Below are 16,128 nucleotides of genomic sequence, written 5' to 3' on the forward strand. Positions count from 1 at the left end.
GTACAACAAAGGAAGCAACTGAGAGAGTGAAAAGTCAACCTATAGAATGGAAGAAAATAATTGCAAACCATATATTTGATGAGGGTCAACTTCCAAAATAAAAATAGCTTGCACAACTCAACAGCAAAAATAGCCCAATTTTAAAAATGGACAAAGGGCTTAAATGGAAATGTCTCCAAAAAAGATATACAAATGGCCAAAAAGTATATGAAAAGATGCTCAAAATCATTAATCATAGGGAAATGCAAATCAAAACTACAATAAGATATCACGTCACACCTGTTAAAATGATTATTACCAAAAAGACAAGAAATAACAAGTGTTGGCAAGGATGTGGAGAAAAGGCAACACTGTGCGCTGTTGGTGGGAATGTAAATTGGCTCAGCCTTTATGAAAAACAATATGGGGGTTGCTCAAAAAATTAAAAATAGAACTACTGTATGATTCAGTAATCTCATTTCTGGGATTTATCCAAAAGGACTGAAATCGGGATCTCAAGGAATTATTTGCGCACCTATGTTCATTTCAGCATTATTCACAGTAGCCAAGATGTGGACACGACCTAAATGTCCATTATGAATGGCTTAAAAATGTGGTATATACATACATGGAATATTCAGCCTTAAAAAAAGAGGAAAGTCCCGCCATTTGTGACAACATGGATGAATCTTCAAGTCTTTATTCTAAGTGTAATAAGTCAGTGATAGAAGGACAAATACCACATTATTCCACTTACATGAGCTATATAAAATAGTCAAACTCATAGAAGCAAAAAGTAAAATAGCAGTTTCCAGGGGATTTGGGAAGAGGTCATGAGAATAATTGTTTTTAATGGATATGGAGTTTCAGTTTGGGAAGATGAAAAAAGTTCTGGGAGATGATTGGTGATGTTTGCACAACAATGTGAATGTACTCAATGCCACTGAACTGTACACTTAAAAATGATTAAAATGGTAAATTTTATGTTATTTATATTGTACCACAATAAAAAGAAAAAGTACCAAGGAAGAGGGACAGACTGTGAGTGAGGTTGGCAGTAAACAGAGAGAAAAATTGTTAACTGTCGAGGATAGAGTTGAAAGCATGGATTTCCTTTCTGGTTCTGGACTACAGAAGCATGTCAATTTGGTTTAAAGGTTATGGTTGACAACAAAGAAAGATGATTCTTTGCAGGGTTCCAGCCAGCTCTTCATCGCCTCAGAAGCTGAGAGAGAAAAGATGGTAGTGGAGCCTCCTTTCTATAGAGTTTATATTCTCTAACTCTGGATGTCTTTATACATGAGTGCTTCGCTGAGTGTGATTTTCTCAATGGCTACTGTGTGAAAGCATAGTAAAGCACTTACTTTACTCTAAGTCCTCATGATTCTCTCTCTGTGGAGTAGAGAGAAAAACTATACTCCCCTGACTACATCACAAGAATCTGTCCTCTAGGATCTCACCCCAAAGGAAATTGCTATGTCTATGAATTTTAAGTTACTAAATCTTTGATAGCTGGGAACCTTGCCATCCAAGTCTTCTCGGTCAGTCACTAATAAAAATGTGACAATCTCCCAGGGCAATCTGACACATAACCTTGAAGACTAGCATTTCTATTCTCAGGACGACCTTATCATTCAGAACAGTCATGTTTTCGAGAGAAATCCATTCTCTCAACTCTGGCCTATGTCTAAAACCACTCTATATTCCTATGCCAGGCTCACCAATGCCAAAATGAGCAACAAAGCCCTGTAATGAATCTTTCCAACTTACCTTACCCAAGTCTCATCCTAAACTATAGCTGGAGACATAAGTTTAACCAAAGCTCAACTGGATTTCTAAAACTGGCCTCTAATAATGTTTGTGGGTGCCAGGTGGGAGTAAATGAAAGACTTTGGCTGATGCTTCAGCAACGACTCCAACAGGGCCAATTACTAATCCTCTGAGTACTTGTGAGGTCAATGCATTACCAAATACTTCACTTCCAGAAAATCTATCTAAACATTTCTCTAGAGTAAATGAAGAAAAATTACAAAGAAGGATCTTTAAGTCCGTGTACCGACAAGCTGAAGATTTGTTTGGGAGACACTGTTCCCAAGCCTAGTCGGTTAGAAGGAGGGCTTAAATCAGGAATAAAAGGAATTCTCTCCACACTGTTCATGGGCTTTTTGGAAACAAAAATTTGGCAGAATTTATTTAAGAAAACAATGTCCAATCAAGTGGATTCAATTCACTTATATATTTCGTAGTTGCATACACTAACTTTTCCTGACTTGAAGAACATTGTTTTTAATTTGGATTGGATAGAGTCCTAAGAGATCTGAAAAAAATATATATTTTGAAGATGTATTTACACCTTCACAGGAAACCAGGAAAGTGAGTAGAAATTAAATCCTAGAGCTATCACCATTTCTTGACTGATAATGGGAACCAAAATAACGCAAAATGTTCAAGATTGGGAAAGTTGTCTAGAGAGATAAAAAATTCAGTGTCTCACTCGGCAGCTCTTGGAGTCTATTTGTGGCTGTGGTGCATATGCCCTGAGGGGAAGAAAGCAATGACTGGGCTTAATCTGAAAACTGAGGAATCCACAATCAACTAGATCCAGGTCAGTGAGAATTAAATCTTTCTCCTGATTTTATTTAGATTAACTTAATTTAGCCAATTTATTTTCACTGAAATAGGTTTTGTAGTTATATTCTATGACTTGAAGGTTAATCTTTTTCCCTAAAAATGAATTTGCACACAATGACACAAAAATATCAATGGAAAACACTATCTGTAATGTTACCAAACAAGACGCTGTTGAGAACTATTAAAGTCACTTTTCCAACATTGTGGTTAACATTTATGTCTCACCAAAAAGACTGATTCTGTGGATTTCTGCTTGTAATGATTTGAAATTCTTTCCCCCTTTCATGACCTCCATTTGCCACGTTGAAGTTAGAATTTGTGAATTAAGTCTATTAAAAATGACTAAACTTAGTCACCATCTATTGCAGCCATGGATAGAGAAGAAGCAACTCAGAGACTGAGCTTTCCTGAAAACTAAAGCTATCTTTCCTCTCCTTTATTGAAGCTGAAAGATCACGATGCTGAATTCTGTGTTCAGAAATTTTTGAAGAAAAATATGTGCTTATGTTTCTTCGCAGGAATTGGAGAAAAAAGAAAAATAAGGGGAGAGGAATAAAATATCTTAGATCTTTTGTAACAACAACGTGTACTCACTCTTGAAAGTCTATGTACAGATCCTTCCAAAAATAGATATACATATATTCTTGTATATATTCAATATTTCCACTAGTTAGCAATGAAAACTTCAAGTTCATCTTAATTGATTAAACTTATGCCAAAAGGGAAAACTGTATTACCTTAGGTGACCCTAACATTTCAGTCTTGTCAGTAGGAAACTCAGGGAGAATTCATGACATTTAATTCCAGTTTTAAAAGGTCAGTAGAGTAATATATCTAATCCAGAGCACCTTTGTACATGTGATGAAATAAGAACTGCACAGAGAATTCATTTAAGAAACATTGGGAACATTTCAGGGAAATTCATACCGCTTACATGTCCACATTCAAAGATGTGGAAAGAGAGAGTATGAAAGAGTCATGTCAAGCCACACACAACATCTGGGGCTGTTGAGTGAATGCTGCTCAAAGAGCTGTTCTAAAGATAGTTCCTTGGCATTTTGAGGGGAAAAAAACTCCATCGGCAGCTCTGTCTCTGTCTGTCTGTGCAGGTGCATTCACTTGACAGAAAGGAATAACAGTTCACAGAACACAGCTGGTATAAATATAGTAAGGCTTGGTCCTTTCATATCTGATACACAGATGACTTTTAAAAGAATATTGTGTTTAGGGCCAGCCCGGTGGTGCAGCGGTTAAGTTTGCACTTTCCGCTTCTCAGCGACCCGGGGTTCGCCGGTTCAGATCCCGGGTGCAGACGTGGCACCGCTTGGCAAGCCATGCTGTGGTAGGCATCCCACATATAAAAGTAGAGGAAGATGGGCATGGATGTTATCTCAGGACCAGTCTTCCTCAGCAAAAAGAGGAGGATTGGCAGCAGTTAGCTTAGGGCTAATCTTCCTTGGAAAAAAAAAAAAAAGAATATTGTGATCATATACTTACAGGTATTCATGCCAATAGACAAGAATAACTTGAAAATAAATGTTATTGGTGAAATTTGTCCGCAAAAGTGATATATAGCCATCTGTGAGACTTTTAGATCAAGAAACTTTGGAAGTCAACCATAAGTCAACATTTGTAATAACACCTTGCTTGTATTCTGGTGTTAGTAAGGTATAGCCACTATCCAATTAATAGGAATAAGGAAAATTTAACCTCCTTCCTTTCTGCTTTACAACTATCTGCAAAATGGCAGTGAGTGGAAGGTCCAGTCACAGAGACCAGGACTCAGGAGATGATGGAATATTTTAAACGGAATTAAAAATATCATCACTTAGAAATACTATGATCTTTCCAGATGGATCATTTGCTTACAACCCAAGCTGAATCAATGGAAAACATGAACAATGTAACAGAATTCATCCTGCTGGGTCTGACCCAGAATCCAGAACTGCAGAAAGTCTTATTTGCTGTGTTGTTAATCCTCTACTTGATCACATTGTCAGGTAACCTGCTCATCTCAGTCACCATTTTCATCAGCCCAGCCCTGGGCTCACCCATGTACTTTTTTCTGTCCTGTTTGTCCATTATAGATGGTTTATACTCTTCTTCCATAGCACCCAAAATGATCTTTGACTTGATCTCTGAGAAGAGTACCATATCCTTGAATGGCTGCATGACTCAGCTCTTTGCTGAACATTTCTTTGCTGGAACTGAGATCATCGTGTTAATCGTCATGGCCTATGACCGCTATGTAGCCATCTGTAAGCCCTTGCACTATATGACCATCATGAAGAGACCTGTGTGTGGTTTCCTGGTGGGAATGGCTGTAGTTTTAGGGTTTCTTCATGGAGGGATCCAGATTTTGTTCATGATCCAGTTACCATTCTGTGGCCCCAATGTCATTGACCATTTTATGTGTGATATAATACCTCTTCCGGAGCTGGCCTGCACAGACACTCACACTTTGGGGTTTCTGATTGCTACCAACAGTGGGTCTCTCTGTTTGATCATTTTTTCTATGCTGGTTATTTCCTATGTCCTCATCCTATGCTCCCTGAGGACACATAGCTCTGAAGGGCGTCACAAAGCCCTATCTACTTGTGCCTCTCATGTCACTGTTGTCATCTTATTCTTTGTACCTTGTTCATTTCTGTACCTAAGACCTGTGACCTCCTTCCCTGCTGACAAAGCTGTGACTGTGTTTTGCACCATAGGAACTCCTATGTTGAACCCTTTGATCTACACCCTCAGAAATACAGAAATGAAAAATGTCATGAAGAAACTCTGGGGGCAAATAATGAAAACCGGAGCTAAATAAATCTTGTGGTTGGAGTATCTAGGCAAAAAAAATCTAGTGATCTTTTATAGAGATTTATCCTCCTCCTTAGTTCGTTAAACTTGGGACAGTCAATTATCCTGCCTGGATCAGTTTCCTTCAGGAGCCCACATGTTATGGACAGGGCTGACATATCCATTATGGCACAGTGGGCACAGTGCGCAGGGCCTATGATAGTTTTAGGAGCCCTTGAAATATGTCAATTTCTTTTAAAATAAGAATAAAAAATGAATGTAACCCAACTTGGAGAACAGTGGTCTTTACACCAATGCAGCCATAAAATATAATTTTTATTACCTTTATAGAGGAAAGAATCCATGAGGACAAATGTTGAAAGGCCCACAAAAGGCATAGCATTGCCCTGATTGTGGGTATGAAACAGATCAACAGCAATATTCTTGAACACTCTTTGTACCCAGCACTACACTTAGAATGGAGTTTTATTTTAAAAGAGGAAAAACAATTAAATATGGAAAAAGTGTAGAACAGTAGGAAAAGAGGCTTCAAAAAGCACTTTTAATCAAAACATACTTCTTATCTTCCTAAGTTTAAGAGGATTTTATATGTCCTCCCATAACAAGAATAAAAAATTTTTTACTTATTACAATCTGAAGAAGAGTGCATTTGCATGCTAAGGTGCTTTCAAAAAATTACATCTCCACCACTCTCTGTAGCATACAATTGTCTACAAAAAGAATTAGAATTAGAATTGGCTGGTGCAAAGGAAACATAATTGAGAGTTAAGGCAGAAAGTATTTGTACATTAAAGGCTTGTCTTAGACACAAAGGAAAAGAAGACTTTGGAAACAAAACAACTGTTTTAGAAAATCGCTAGTGATGTAAGAACAAGTTTATGTCATTAAGTTGGACTTGATCACAAATCTGGATTATAGAAAAGAAACCATATCATGAACATAATGAAATTCTAAGAGCTTCGGAAATAGAAGGTTTGAAGTCAGGCATTAAGAGCTTTGGATCAAATAGTCTTGATTTTGCATCTTGTCTTCAGCTTTAATTAGCCTTGTAAATGTAAGCAAGTTGCTCCACCTCTACACCTGTTTTTGTGTTTCTTTTTCAAAGATCAGCACCTGAGCTAACAACTGTTGCCAATCTTCTTTTTTTCCTTCTTCTTTCTCCCCAAAGAGGCCCCAGTACATAGTTGTGTATTCTAGTTGTGAGTGCCTCTGGTTGTGCTATACGGACGCTGCCTCAGCGTGGCCTGATGAGCGGTGCCATGTCTGCGCCCAGGATTCGAACCAGTGAAACCCTAGACCACCGAAGCAGAGCGTGTGAACTTAACCACTCAGCCATGGGGCCAGCCCCTCTCTACCTGTTTCTTAATCCGTAAAAGGGAAATAAAATTACATACATCCTTATGTTGTAAGAATTAAGCAATTTAAATTGAAAAAATTAGTTAGCTGAAAGATAGTGAAAATTTCTGAGATGCTGTATAGCTGTCAGAGATGTTGTCAGGGCATAAGGTATTCTGGGGACTGCAGTTCCTAACAGAGGAGACCAAGGACACTGCTGCTGTCTTTCATTAACCATGATCACAGAAGGCCCAAACATGTGACTCAGCCTCACTTCACTTCAAAATATGTCATAAACGGCATCCACTGACAAGCAGGAACAGCATAATGGTGAGTAATTACCTCAGCAAGGAAACTTAACGGGGTCAATGAGCAGGTCTCTGGACACTAAGAGCTAGCCCATCACCAGCTATGTATTCTGGGATTAAAATGCCTTTAAATATCTCTGTAGATACAAATGGGAGAGCTGGTTGGAGCAACTGAGAGATGCCTAAGTAGAACTAATTTCAAAAGCTCTCACTAATGGTGGATTCTGTCTTGTCCAGTCCTCCAGAATAAGGAGGAAAAGGGAAAACCCGGTGCTGAGACTAAAAGACCTTCCTCTGTATAGAGTTTGTGATTCTTGAGGAAGAGCTCAGAAATCTCTTTTCAGGAGAAGATTTCTCACCCAGGGATTTTAATATGATGTGATGCTGACATTTCTCATGCTCTCAGAACTTATATAGGTTAGATCTCACTATATACAAAGACCTTTAAAAATAGATGTTTTGCCATAAATTATATGTGACCATCTTGTAAATATATGCAAGCAATGGTAGGTTTAAAAAATCAAATTTATCTTTTAAAGATCTAGTTCTTGTTCCCAAGAAAAATGGAATGAAAAAGGACAGTGTAAAAATAAGGAGAGGAGAAGGTAGAGTAAGATAGCTAATGTTAATTGAGCACTTTTCGTGGCTGAAGTGTTGACCTAAGCACTCACTTTACATCTTTTGGGCGCAATTGATTTACGACCCTAATTTCTTTCTGTCCTTGATTTATTTGAATCCCCAAACTGCGGAACTTACTTCTGTCTAAAACATTTCATTATTTGAACATAATGGTGACTCTACCCATAGGCTAAGGTGTAAGCATTAATAAAACAATGTTAGTAAAATTAATTATGACAGCTTTTTTTATTGAGTATTTACTATGTGCAAAGTCCTTTATACTCTTTCTGTTATTTAATTCTCAGTACAGCTCAATTAAGTGCAGTAATGTGGATGTTCTCATTTCATAAATTAGGAAACCAAGGGATAGAGAGGTCCATTGCATTGCTCAAGATCAGTTAGCTAACACTTAGCTGAGTCAAAATTCAAATCTGAGCCTGTCTGACCTAAACTCTTTGTGCTTTATGAAACCCATTTTGTATCCCCTTAAGGTAAACAGACAACAAGTTAAATTTCTTACATTTCTTTCTAATCTTTGAAATTCTCTTCTTGAAACCCTTTGGCCTTCATTGTTTGAAAGAATTTGAAGGTAGACTTGCTTTCATAGATAGGCCAGGCTGAAAATGTCTGAGTCTGCAAAGAATCAGCTGGTGACCAGTTGGTAACTTATAACTCTGTAAGTGTTTTGAGTTCCACATAACAGGAAATTTCTTTGAAATTATTGTCTTCTCCATCTGCACTGGTTTGTACATAAAGAAGTACTTTGTGGCTTATATAGTATTACTTTCCTCTGATAAATTAAAAAAAAAAAACAAATATGTTTCCTATGAATGTGTGTTCATCCTATGATTGTCCATTAAAACAAAACAAAACAAAACAAGAAAACTCAACTTGAGGGAGGGGAGTTCAAGAGAGGCGAAAAACTATTTTTTCAAGTAGCTTGCCAGTAGCCATATAACAATGAGTTGCAGAATAAAAATCTCAAATATGTCTTCTTTTTTGATTTCACATGTGTATTTTCAACAGTGCTTAAAATTCAGAGGCTTACATTATTTCCAGCTTCTGTTCTTCTGTTTTCCTTTTCCCACTGGCAGGCAAGGGAGCTACCATTTATTAGGCTCCCATCAACCTGTCAGACACTATGCTCTTCTTACACATTTGTGTCTCATAACACACATATATGTATGTATAAGGGCATACACTAATGAATAAATGCCCACTTTTGGACAAATAAACTGAGGATCAGAAAAGTTTACTGTGTAAGATGCCTTGTAAGCTCAACAAAAAAAGTAATTTAGCCCCTGAGAGTAACTTTTAAGATGGTTGAGGTTTAACCAAGTTTATAGAAGAAGCTGAAGGAGGAGGTGGAGGAGGAGAAAAAGATGATGACATCTAAAAGCATATCTACCAAAATGTTGATAGTGACTATCTCTAGGTAGTGTGCTTATAGGTGGGTTTACACACACACACACACACACACACACACACACATCTTTATTTTCTTATGTATTTCCCATCTTTTTCTAAATTTTAAAATAGATACATGTTTTGAGGGAAAAATATTTTACATAGTGTCCAAAAGGGAAACACTATTACCTTTGTAAACAAAATTAGTAATAATTTTTAAATCATATGGAAAACTTCTGGTGACATTTACTCATGTCTTTTTTCTAGCAGGTTGAATTTTTTTAAAAATTAAGCAGCATTCATAAGTTAGTTGAACCATTATTAATAACGATTTGGAAAAGAAACAAGGGGGCACTAAGATCAGTCCTTTATGACATTTGATGTTTTAACTGCACCAGAAATAAAGGTGCATTTCAAGTTTCAACTAAAGTAAGAACGCTTTTCTAAAAAGCCTCTTGAGATAAAATTGTGGCAAGCTGGCAAAAAGATAGGCTATTTTTTAGCGAGCCTCATTATGATCTTTTTCTTAGTTGATTGGAAAATCATCTCTATTATACTTTTATTGTCTAACAGGAGAAATGAATATATATAGAATTCAAGGTCTCAGTTATACCTAGCTATAGACTGTCAAACTACGACAAAGTGAAAGAAGACAATATTTATTTTGCCTGAGAACTCTATAACTGTTGTTTTTGTCATACATAGAAGTTTGGACCTAAAATAATAATTATTTCTTGATGATCTCCTGAACTTAGGAGTTTTGGGAGAGTAATTTTGAATAGTCGTAGTAAAGAAATTGCTTTTCACATTAATTTTTAGTTGTTTTTTTCTTAGTGTAAAAAGTCAATATGTTGCAACATGGTGAATTACAGATTAACTGTCAATCAAAGGATAAGTTTATTATATATTATGGGAGCCTAGACTCTTAAAGGGTGAAGCCTCAAAAGGGATATGGTCAGCATTTGTAAAACCAGGAAAAGAATGGAATGAACATGCGTGTATGTTTCAGATTCCAAAGCACTAGCACTCCTGGAATTTGAAACAGAAAGAGTTAGAAAATATACAAGTAAATACCACTTTGTATCATTGGCCAAAAAATAAACCACCCTACGCTAAATGAAGCATATATTTCAAACTTAGGAGAGATAGAAAAGCAAAAGAAAACAGCCTCTGTGTGGAAGGTTAGGAAAGACTTGAAGTATGCATACAATAATATCAAGTAAAACATATTGGGTGTATATGTGCAACACGCTGGGTTAAGACCTTTATGTAGATTATCTAATTTCATTCTCACAATAACACTGTAAACACCTATTATGCTTGTCTTTGTCTTTATCTTAAAGAAAGGCAGCAGGGGCTTATAGAGGTTTGGTCATTTACTCAAGGTCATGCCATGAGTAAGCATGGGAAATAAGATAAGTTCAGGCTGATCTGTCTCCAGAGCCAGGTCTTACCCTCTCTGCCACAGTGTAGCAGCCATACTGCTGATGTCATAAAGGGTGATGAGAAGCAATGAAAGCCAGGCCTAGATGCACAGACTGCTAAACATAGCTAAGCATGAAGTTATTTGTCTTAAGTTGCATTTTGTGTTACATTTCTACTACTCAATTATCAAACAGACTCAATATATCAACATGAATTGCTATTTAAACATCTGGATGATGGATCAAAAATAACTGTTTCTGAATTTTGGTTTAGGTACTTCAAAGCTAGATCACTTTGATTATAAATTAACCACACCAGGAGACACAATTTCCTCATTTCTAAAAGAGGGAGAATAATCATTCATGCCATATATAGTTCACATAGTTGTTTTATAATCAAATTATGCAATTCAAGTAAAAAGACTAAGTAAACTATAAAAGTCTTTGAAGGTGAAGGAATGGATAAGATGGAATAAGATAATATATGATAAAAAATAAACATGTTTGTTCCACTTACAGAAATAAAGTCATTTTTATTTCCTGCTTTACTGCTTATAGTCAATCTGCAATTTCTTACTGTGTGAAGAGCTTTCTCATGGTGTTTTTTACCTCTTCATTTCTCAGGGTATAAATGAGAGGATTCAACATAGGTGTCTGAGTACCATAAAATACTGCCATGTTGGCTATAATTAACAAGACAGGAAACAATAAGTGTTGGAGAGGCTGTGGAGAGAAGGGAACCCTCATAAACTGCTGGTAGGAGTGCGAACTGGTGCAGCTGCTGTGGGAAACAGTATGGAGAGTCCTCAAAAAATTAAGAATAAATCTACCATATGATCCAGCTATTCCATGGCTGGGTATTCTTCCAAAGAGCATGAAAACATGAATGCATACAGCTACATGCACCTCCTTCTTCACTGCAGCATTATTCACAATAGCTAAGACTTTGAAGCAACCTAGGTGCCCACCAAGGGATGAATGGATATAGAAGATGTGGTATATACACACAATGGAATACTACTCAGCCATATGAAATGATGAAATCCAGCCATTTGTGAAAACATGGATGGACCTCGAGGGTATTATGCTAAGTGAAATAAGTCAGAGGGAGAAAGCCAAATACCATATGAAATCACTCATAAGTAGAAGATAAAAACAATGATAAACAAACACACAGAAACAGAGATTGGATTGGTGGTTACCAGAGGGGAAAAGTGGAGGGAGGAGGGCAAATGGGGTGATTAAGCACATATGTGTGGTGATGGATGGTAATTAGCCTTTGGATGGTGAACCTGATGTAATCTACACAGAAATAAAAATATAACAATGTATACCTGAAATTTATATAAAGTTATAAATCAACGCTACTGCAATAAAAAAAGAAAAAGAAATTTTTTAAAAAATATTTAAAAATACGGAGACATCAGCAACAGATCACAGTGAGCTGTTCCCTTCATCTCTCCCTTTTTTGAACTACAACTTAATGGACACTCACTGACCAATGGAGGAAGCCCACACAGTACAACAGGATGCCTGAGAGACACACACAGCTATACATCTGAGGGTGGATGGACTGGCCCCCAAGGAAGTGGCAAAAATATGTGAGCACACCCTGCTCTCCGTGGTAGCCCTGTGCGTGCACACAAATGCTTTCCAACATGGTGCAAGCACCTGGAAAGTGGGAACACACAGCAGGGTGACCATAAGAGGAGGAGGCAGTAACCCTTAAACCATGGTCGCTCTCCTAGTAGAGAGAGGGAGCCCACCACACCCCTGTGCCATAAAGGGGCATCAAGGGTCCCATCAAGGAAGCCACGCCAACCAAGCTCAGCAGCCCTGTGGACTGTGGATCATATACAGGGACCTTAGCAGATTTCCACCCTGGGGCAAACACTTCTCAGACACGCACAGTGCTCACAGTGCAGCTGTGCTCCCAAAGAGGGTACAGGTTGGGGAGGCAGCAGGAATAGGTGTGGCAGTTTTTTTTCCTAAAGATTTTATTTTTCGTTTTTCTCCTCAAAGCCCCCTGATACATGGTTGTATATTTTTAGTTGTGGGTCCTTCTAGTTGTGGTATGTGGGATGCTGCCTCAGCATGACTTGATGAGTGGTACCATGTCTGTGCCCAGGATCTGGACCAGTGAAACCCTGGGCCGCTGAAGCGGAGCACGTGAACTTAACCACTCAGCCCCAGGCTGGTCTCAGGCACAGCAGTTTTGAACTCACAAGCGCTGACTTTCCTGGCAGGGAGGGGGAGCCCACCATGCCCCAGGGCCGTCAAGGAGCAGCCATAGCTCAGGTCTCAGCGAGGAAGCCCCACCAACCAAGCACAGAGACCCCACAGACTGCAGATCGTAAACAGGGAACTCAGTAGATTTCTGTGCTGGGGCAAACACTTCCCAGGCTCGCACACATGCTCACGGTGCAGCTGTGCTCCCAAAGACAGAACATGTCCTGGACAGCTGCAGGAATCGATGCAGTAGCTTTGAGCCCACTGGTGATCACTTTCTGGTGGGTAGGGGGAGCTCAGAGCACCCCTGTGGCACCAGAGAGAGGCCCTAGCCTAGGGAGGAAGCCCCGCCCGCCAAGGACAGTCCACACAAGTCCCTGAACACATCCCAGGCTGGGGCAAGCACCCATAATACCCCCACAGCTTCCAGCAGACCAGGTGGGGCCAGAAACACTGTTCCTGCTCCCCGCCCCCCCACCGGTGGGGAATACCACAAATGCTCAACAAAAGATTAGTTCATCAAACAAAGAGAAACTGCAGCAACAATTCAGACCAGAAGGAAAATGGCAATTCTCCAGAAACCAACACTGAAGACACAGAAATATACAAGCTAAATGACAAAGAATTCAAAATATCCATCATAAGGAAACTCACTGACTTACAAGGAAACACAGAGTGACATCCAACAGTATGGAGATTCCTGAACAAACTAAAACTACAAATACTGTATGACCCAGCTATCCCACTACTGGGTGTCTACCCAAACAATTTGAAATCAACATTCCAAAGTAACATATATACCCCTATGTTCATTGCAGCACTATTCACAATAGCCAAGACATGGAAACAATCCAAGTGTCCATTGAGCAATGATTGGATAAAGAAGATGTGGTATATATATATATAGTGAAATACTACTCAGCCAGAAAAAATACAAATTCATTCCATATGCAACAACATGGATGGACCTGGAGGGAATTATGCTAAGCGAAATAAGCCAGGCTGAGAAACACAAGCACCATGTGATTTCACTTATATGTGGAATATAAACAAACACAGGGACAAAGAAAATAGTTCAGTGGTTACCAGGGGAAGGGGTTTGGAGGTGGGCACAGGGAGTGAAGGGGAGCACTTATGTGGCGACAGACAAGAAATAATGTACAACTGAAATTTCACAATGATGTAAACTATTATGAATCTCAATTTAAAAAATAAAAATAAAAGTAAAATAAATAAAATTAAATTAAAAATAAATAAATAAAATAAGCAGAGCTGGTGATACACTTGAGTGAGGTATCTACGACTATCTTGAACCAGTAAAACTATCCAACTAATCCACAGATTTGTAGGCAATAATAAATGCTTATTATATTAAAAAAATACTGCCATATTTTTGTCTATGGATAAAGTAGACATTAGGTGTATGTAATCAAATATACAGGGCACAAAGAACAAGGCGACAACAGTGAAGCAGGCCCCACAGGTGGAGAGGGATTTGCAGCTCCCTTCTGCACTGTGGGGCCTCAAGGAGCACAGGATGACAATGTAGGAGGCAGCCAGCATGAGGAAGTTCAACAGGCAGATGACACCACTGTTGGCAACAAACAGCAAACTGATGACATGTGTGTTGGTGCAGGCGAATTCCAGCAAGGGATACAAGTCACAGACAGTGATTGATCACATTGACCCACAGAATGGCAATTGAAGGACCAAGAGGAGCTGAACCAAAGAACGCAGGAAGCCCCCCAGCCAAGCCACCCCCACCAGCAGGGCAAAGAGATGCCTGGTCATGCTGATAGTGTAGTGCAGGGGCTTGCACGTGGCTATATAGCAGTCATAGGCCATCGCTGTGAGCAGAATGATCTCAACACCTGCCAAAACATGAGCTCCAAAGAACTGAGCCATGCAGCCCCCATAAGAGATGGCTCTCCCCTCATACAAGAAGTCAGCAATGATTTGGGGGGTCAAAGAGGAAGAATAACAGGTGTTAACAAAGGACAAGTTGTCCAGGAAAAAAATACCTGGCAGAATCCAGGATGGGACTGGAGGTGACGGTCACCACAATGAGCATGTTTCCACAAACTGTGACCGCAGAGATGATCAAAAAGACCACAAAGAGAATTCTCGGTACCTCTGGGTTCTATGAGAGTCTCAGCATGAAAAATTCTGTGACATTGTGTGGTATTTCTATAGAGGCCGAAAACACTGATAAGGCAGGTACAGTATTGCCTGTAAAGTCAAGAGAGAAACATAATCATAACAGAACTAATTCCGGGGGTAAAATGTTGCAAGATTTCCTTTAGTTACACCCACTTCCCTCTGTCCCTCTTAACCCTTTCTGTTCCAAAATTCTTGTATCAATTCATTCTGTTAACCACAAAATGTGAGCATACGTCTATCTGTTAACTTCAGCATCACTGGGCACTAGACACGTAAGTTATTACACAAAAATAACTTAATTATCTAAATTTTAATTTCTGTTGTTGCTACTGAAATTGAACATTAAGCAGACATCGATTTTCTAACCCAATTGGAGCACATCTCTGAAAAATTTCAGCATGGTGCCACATAGATACAATGATACTTGAGAAAATGATACTTGAGAATGTTGAGGATTTCCTGAAATTTCTGCATGTGTAGTGCATACCCTTTGAATTAAATATTTCTCCGTGGACTTTGCAATGAGGTTTGCTGTGCTTTCTGTCAGTTTTTCCAATAATAACACAAATTTATGTAAAACAAACTGAAACAGAATTCAGAGAAACTGACTTGTTTGCAGCTGGAGACTTGCCCAATTTCTCCATTGCTCTCCTTGCTCGTTTACTCCTGCTCCATGTCCGTGCTGTGGACAGCATCAGATCTAGGAAGCCAGCTTAAATTACTATTCCCTTTTGCTTTCCCTGGGCTTGGTGAAATACTTCTAGTTAAAGGGTACTAGTCCGTCTGTAGTCTACAGGGAGAAGTTAAAGTTAAAAAAGAAAAAGTAAAAAAGTTTGGTGAGCATCAGTGAAAGATTCTATTAAATGATTATTCACCTATTCTCTACATAAAGGAAACTATGGAGGCATCTAGAACGGATGCCTTGTCTTAATCAGCAATAAATTATACTCTCATCTGGCAGACTATTCCTATTCACCCTTTATCTCCTAATGCCATTAAGGAAATGCCTGTGCCTTAGTTAGTGATTAATTTAAAAACTGTCACTAACCCAACCCAACAACAACCTATTTTTCTCCAGGAAACATAGACCTTCTTAAACTAGCTAAATCTTCCAACTTGCTGAAGAAATGATGGTCAGTATGATAAGAATTAAAGGAGAATCATTCAGCATCAGCAGAAGAAGGGACGCTCAGATACAAGAAACACTGGAGAGAAGATTCCTGTGTTGA

General features: G+C 38.7%; 1 protein-coding gene and 1 pseudogene across 1 annotated transcript; one reads left to right on the top strand and one right to left on the bottom strand.

The window, feature by feature from the left end:
• The first annotated feature begins 4,462 nt into the window (after positions 1-4,462).
• Positions 4,463-5,425, top strand: LOC124233390 (olfactory receptor 4C45-like). The gene has a single exon (XM_046650519.1). The coding sequence runs from the start codon at positions 4,463-4,465 to the stop codon at positions 5,423-5,425; it is 963 nt and encodes a 320-aa protein (XP_046506475.1).
• Positions 5,426-11,083: 5,658 nt separating this feature from the next.
• On the bottom strand, positions 11,084-14,968 carry LOC124233391 (olfactory receptor 4C3-like; annotated as a pseudogene).
• Between the last annotated feature and the right edge of the window lie 1,160 nt (positions 14,969-16,128).

The sequence above is a fragment of the Equus quagga genome, unplaced genomic scaffold (assembly GCF_021613505.1).
Source record: "Equus quagga isolate Etosha38 unplaced genomic scaffold, UCLA_HA_Equagga_1.0 200897_RagTag, whole genome shotgun sequence".
NCBI lineage: Eukaryota > Metazoa > Chordata > Mammalia > Perissodactyla > Equidae > Equus > Equus quagga.

What these genes read in the sequence shown, in the direction of transcription:
- LOC124233390 (XM_046650519.1), top strand. Translation starts at nt 4,463, where the DNA reads ATGGATCATTTGCTTACAACCCAAGCTGAATCAATGGAAAACATGAAC.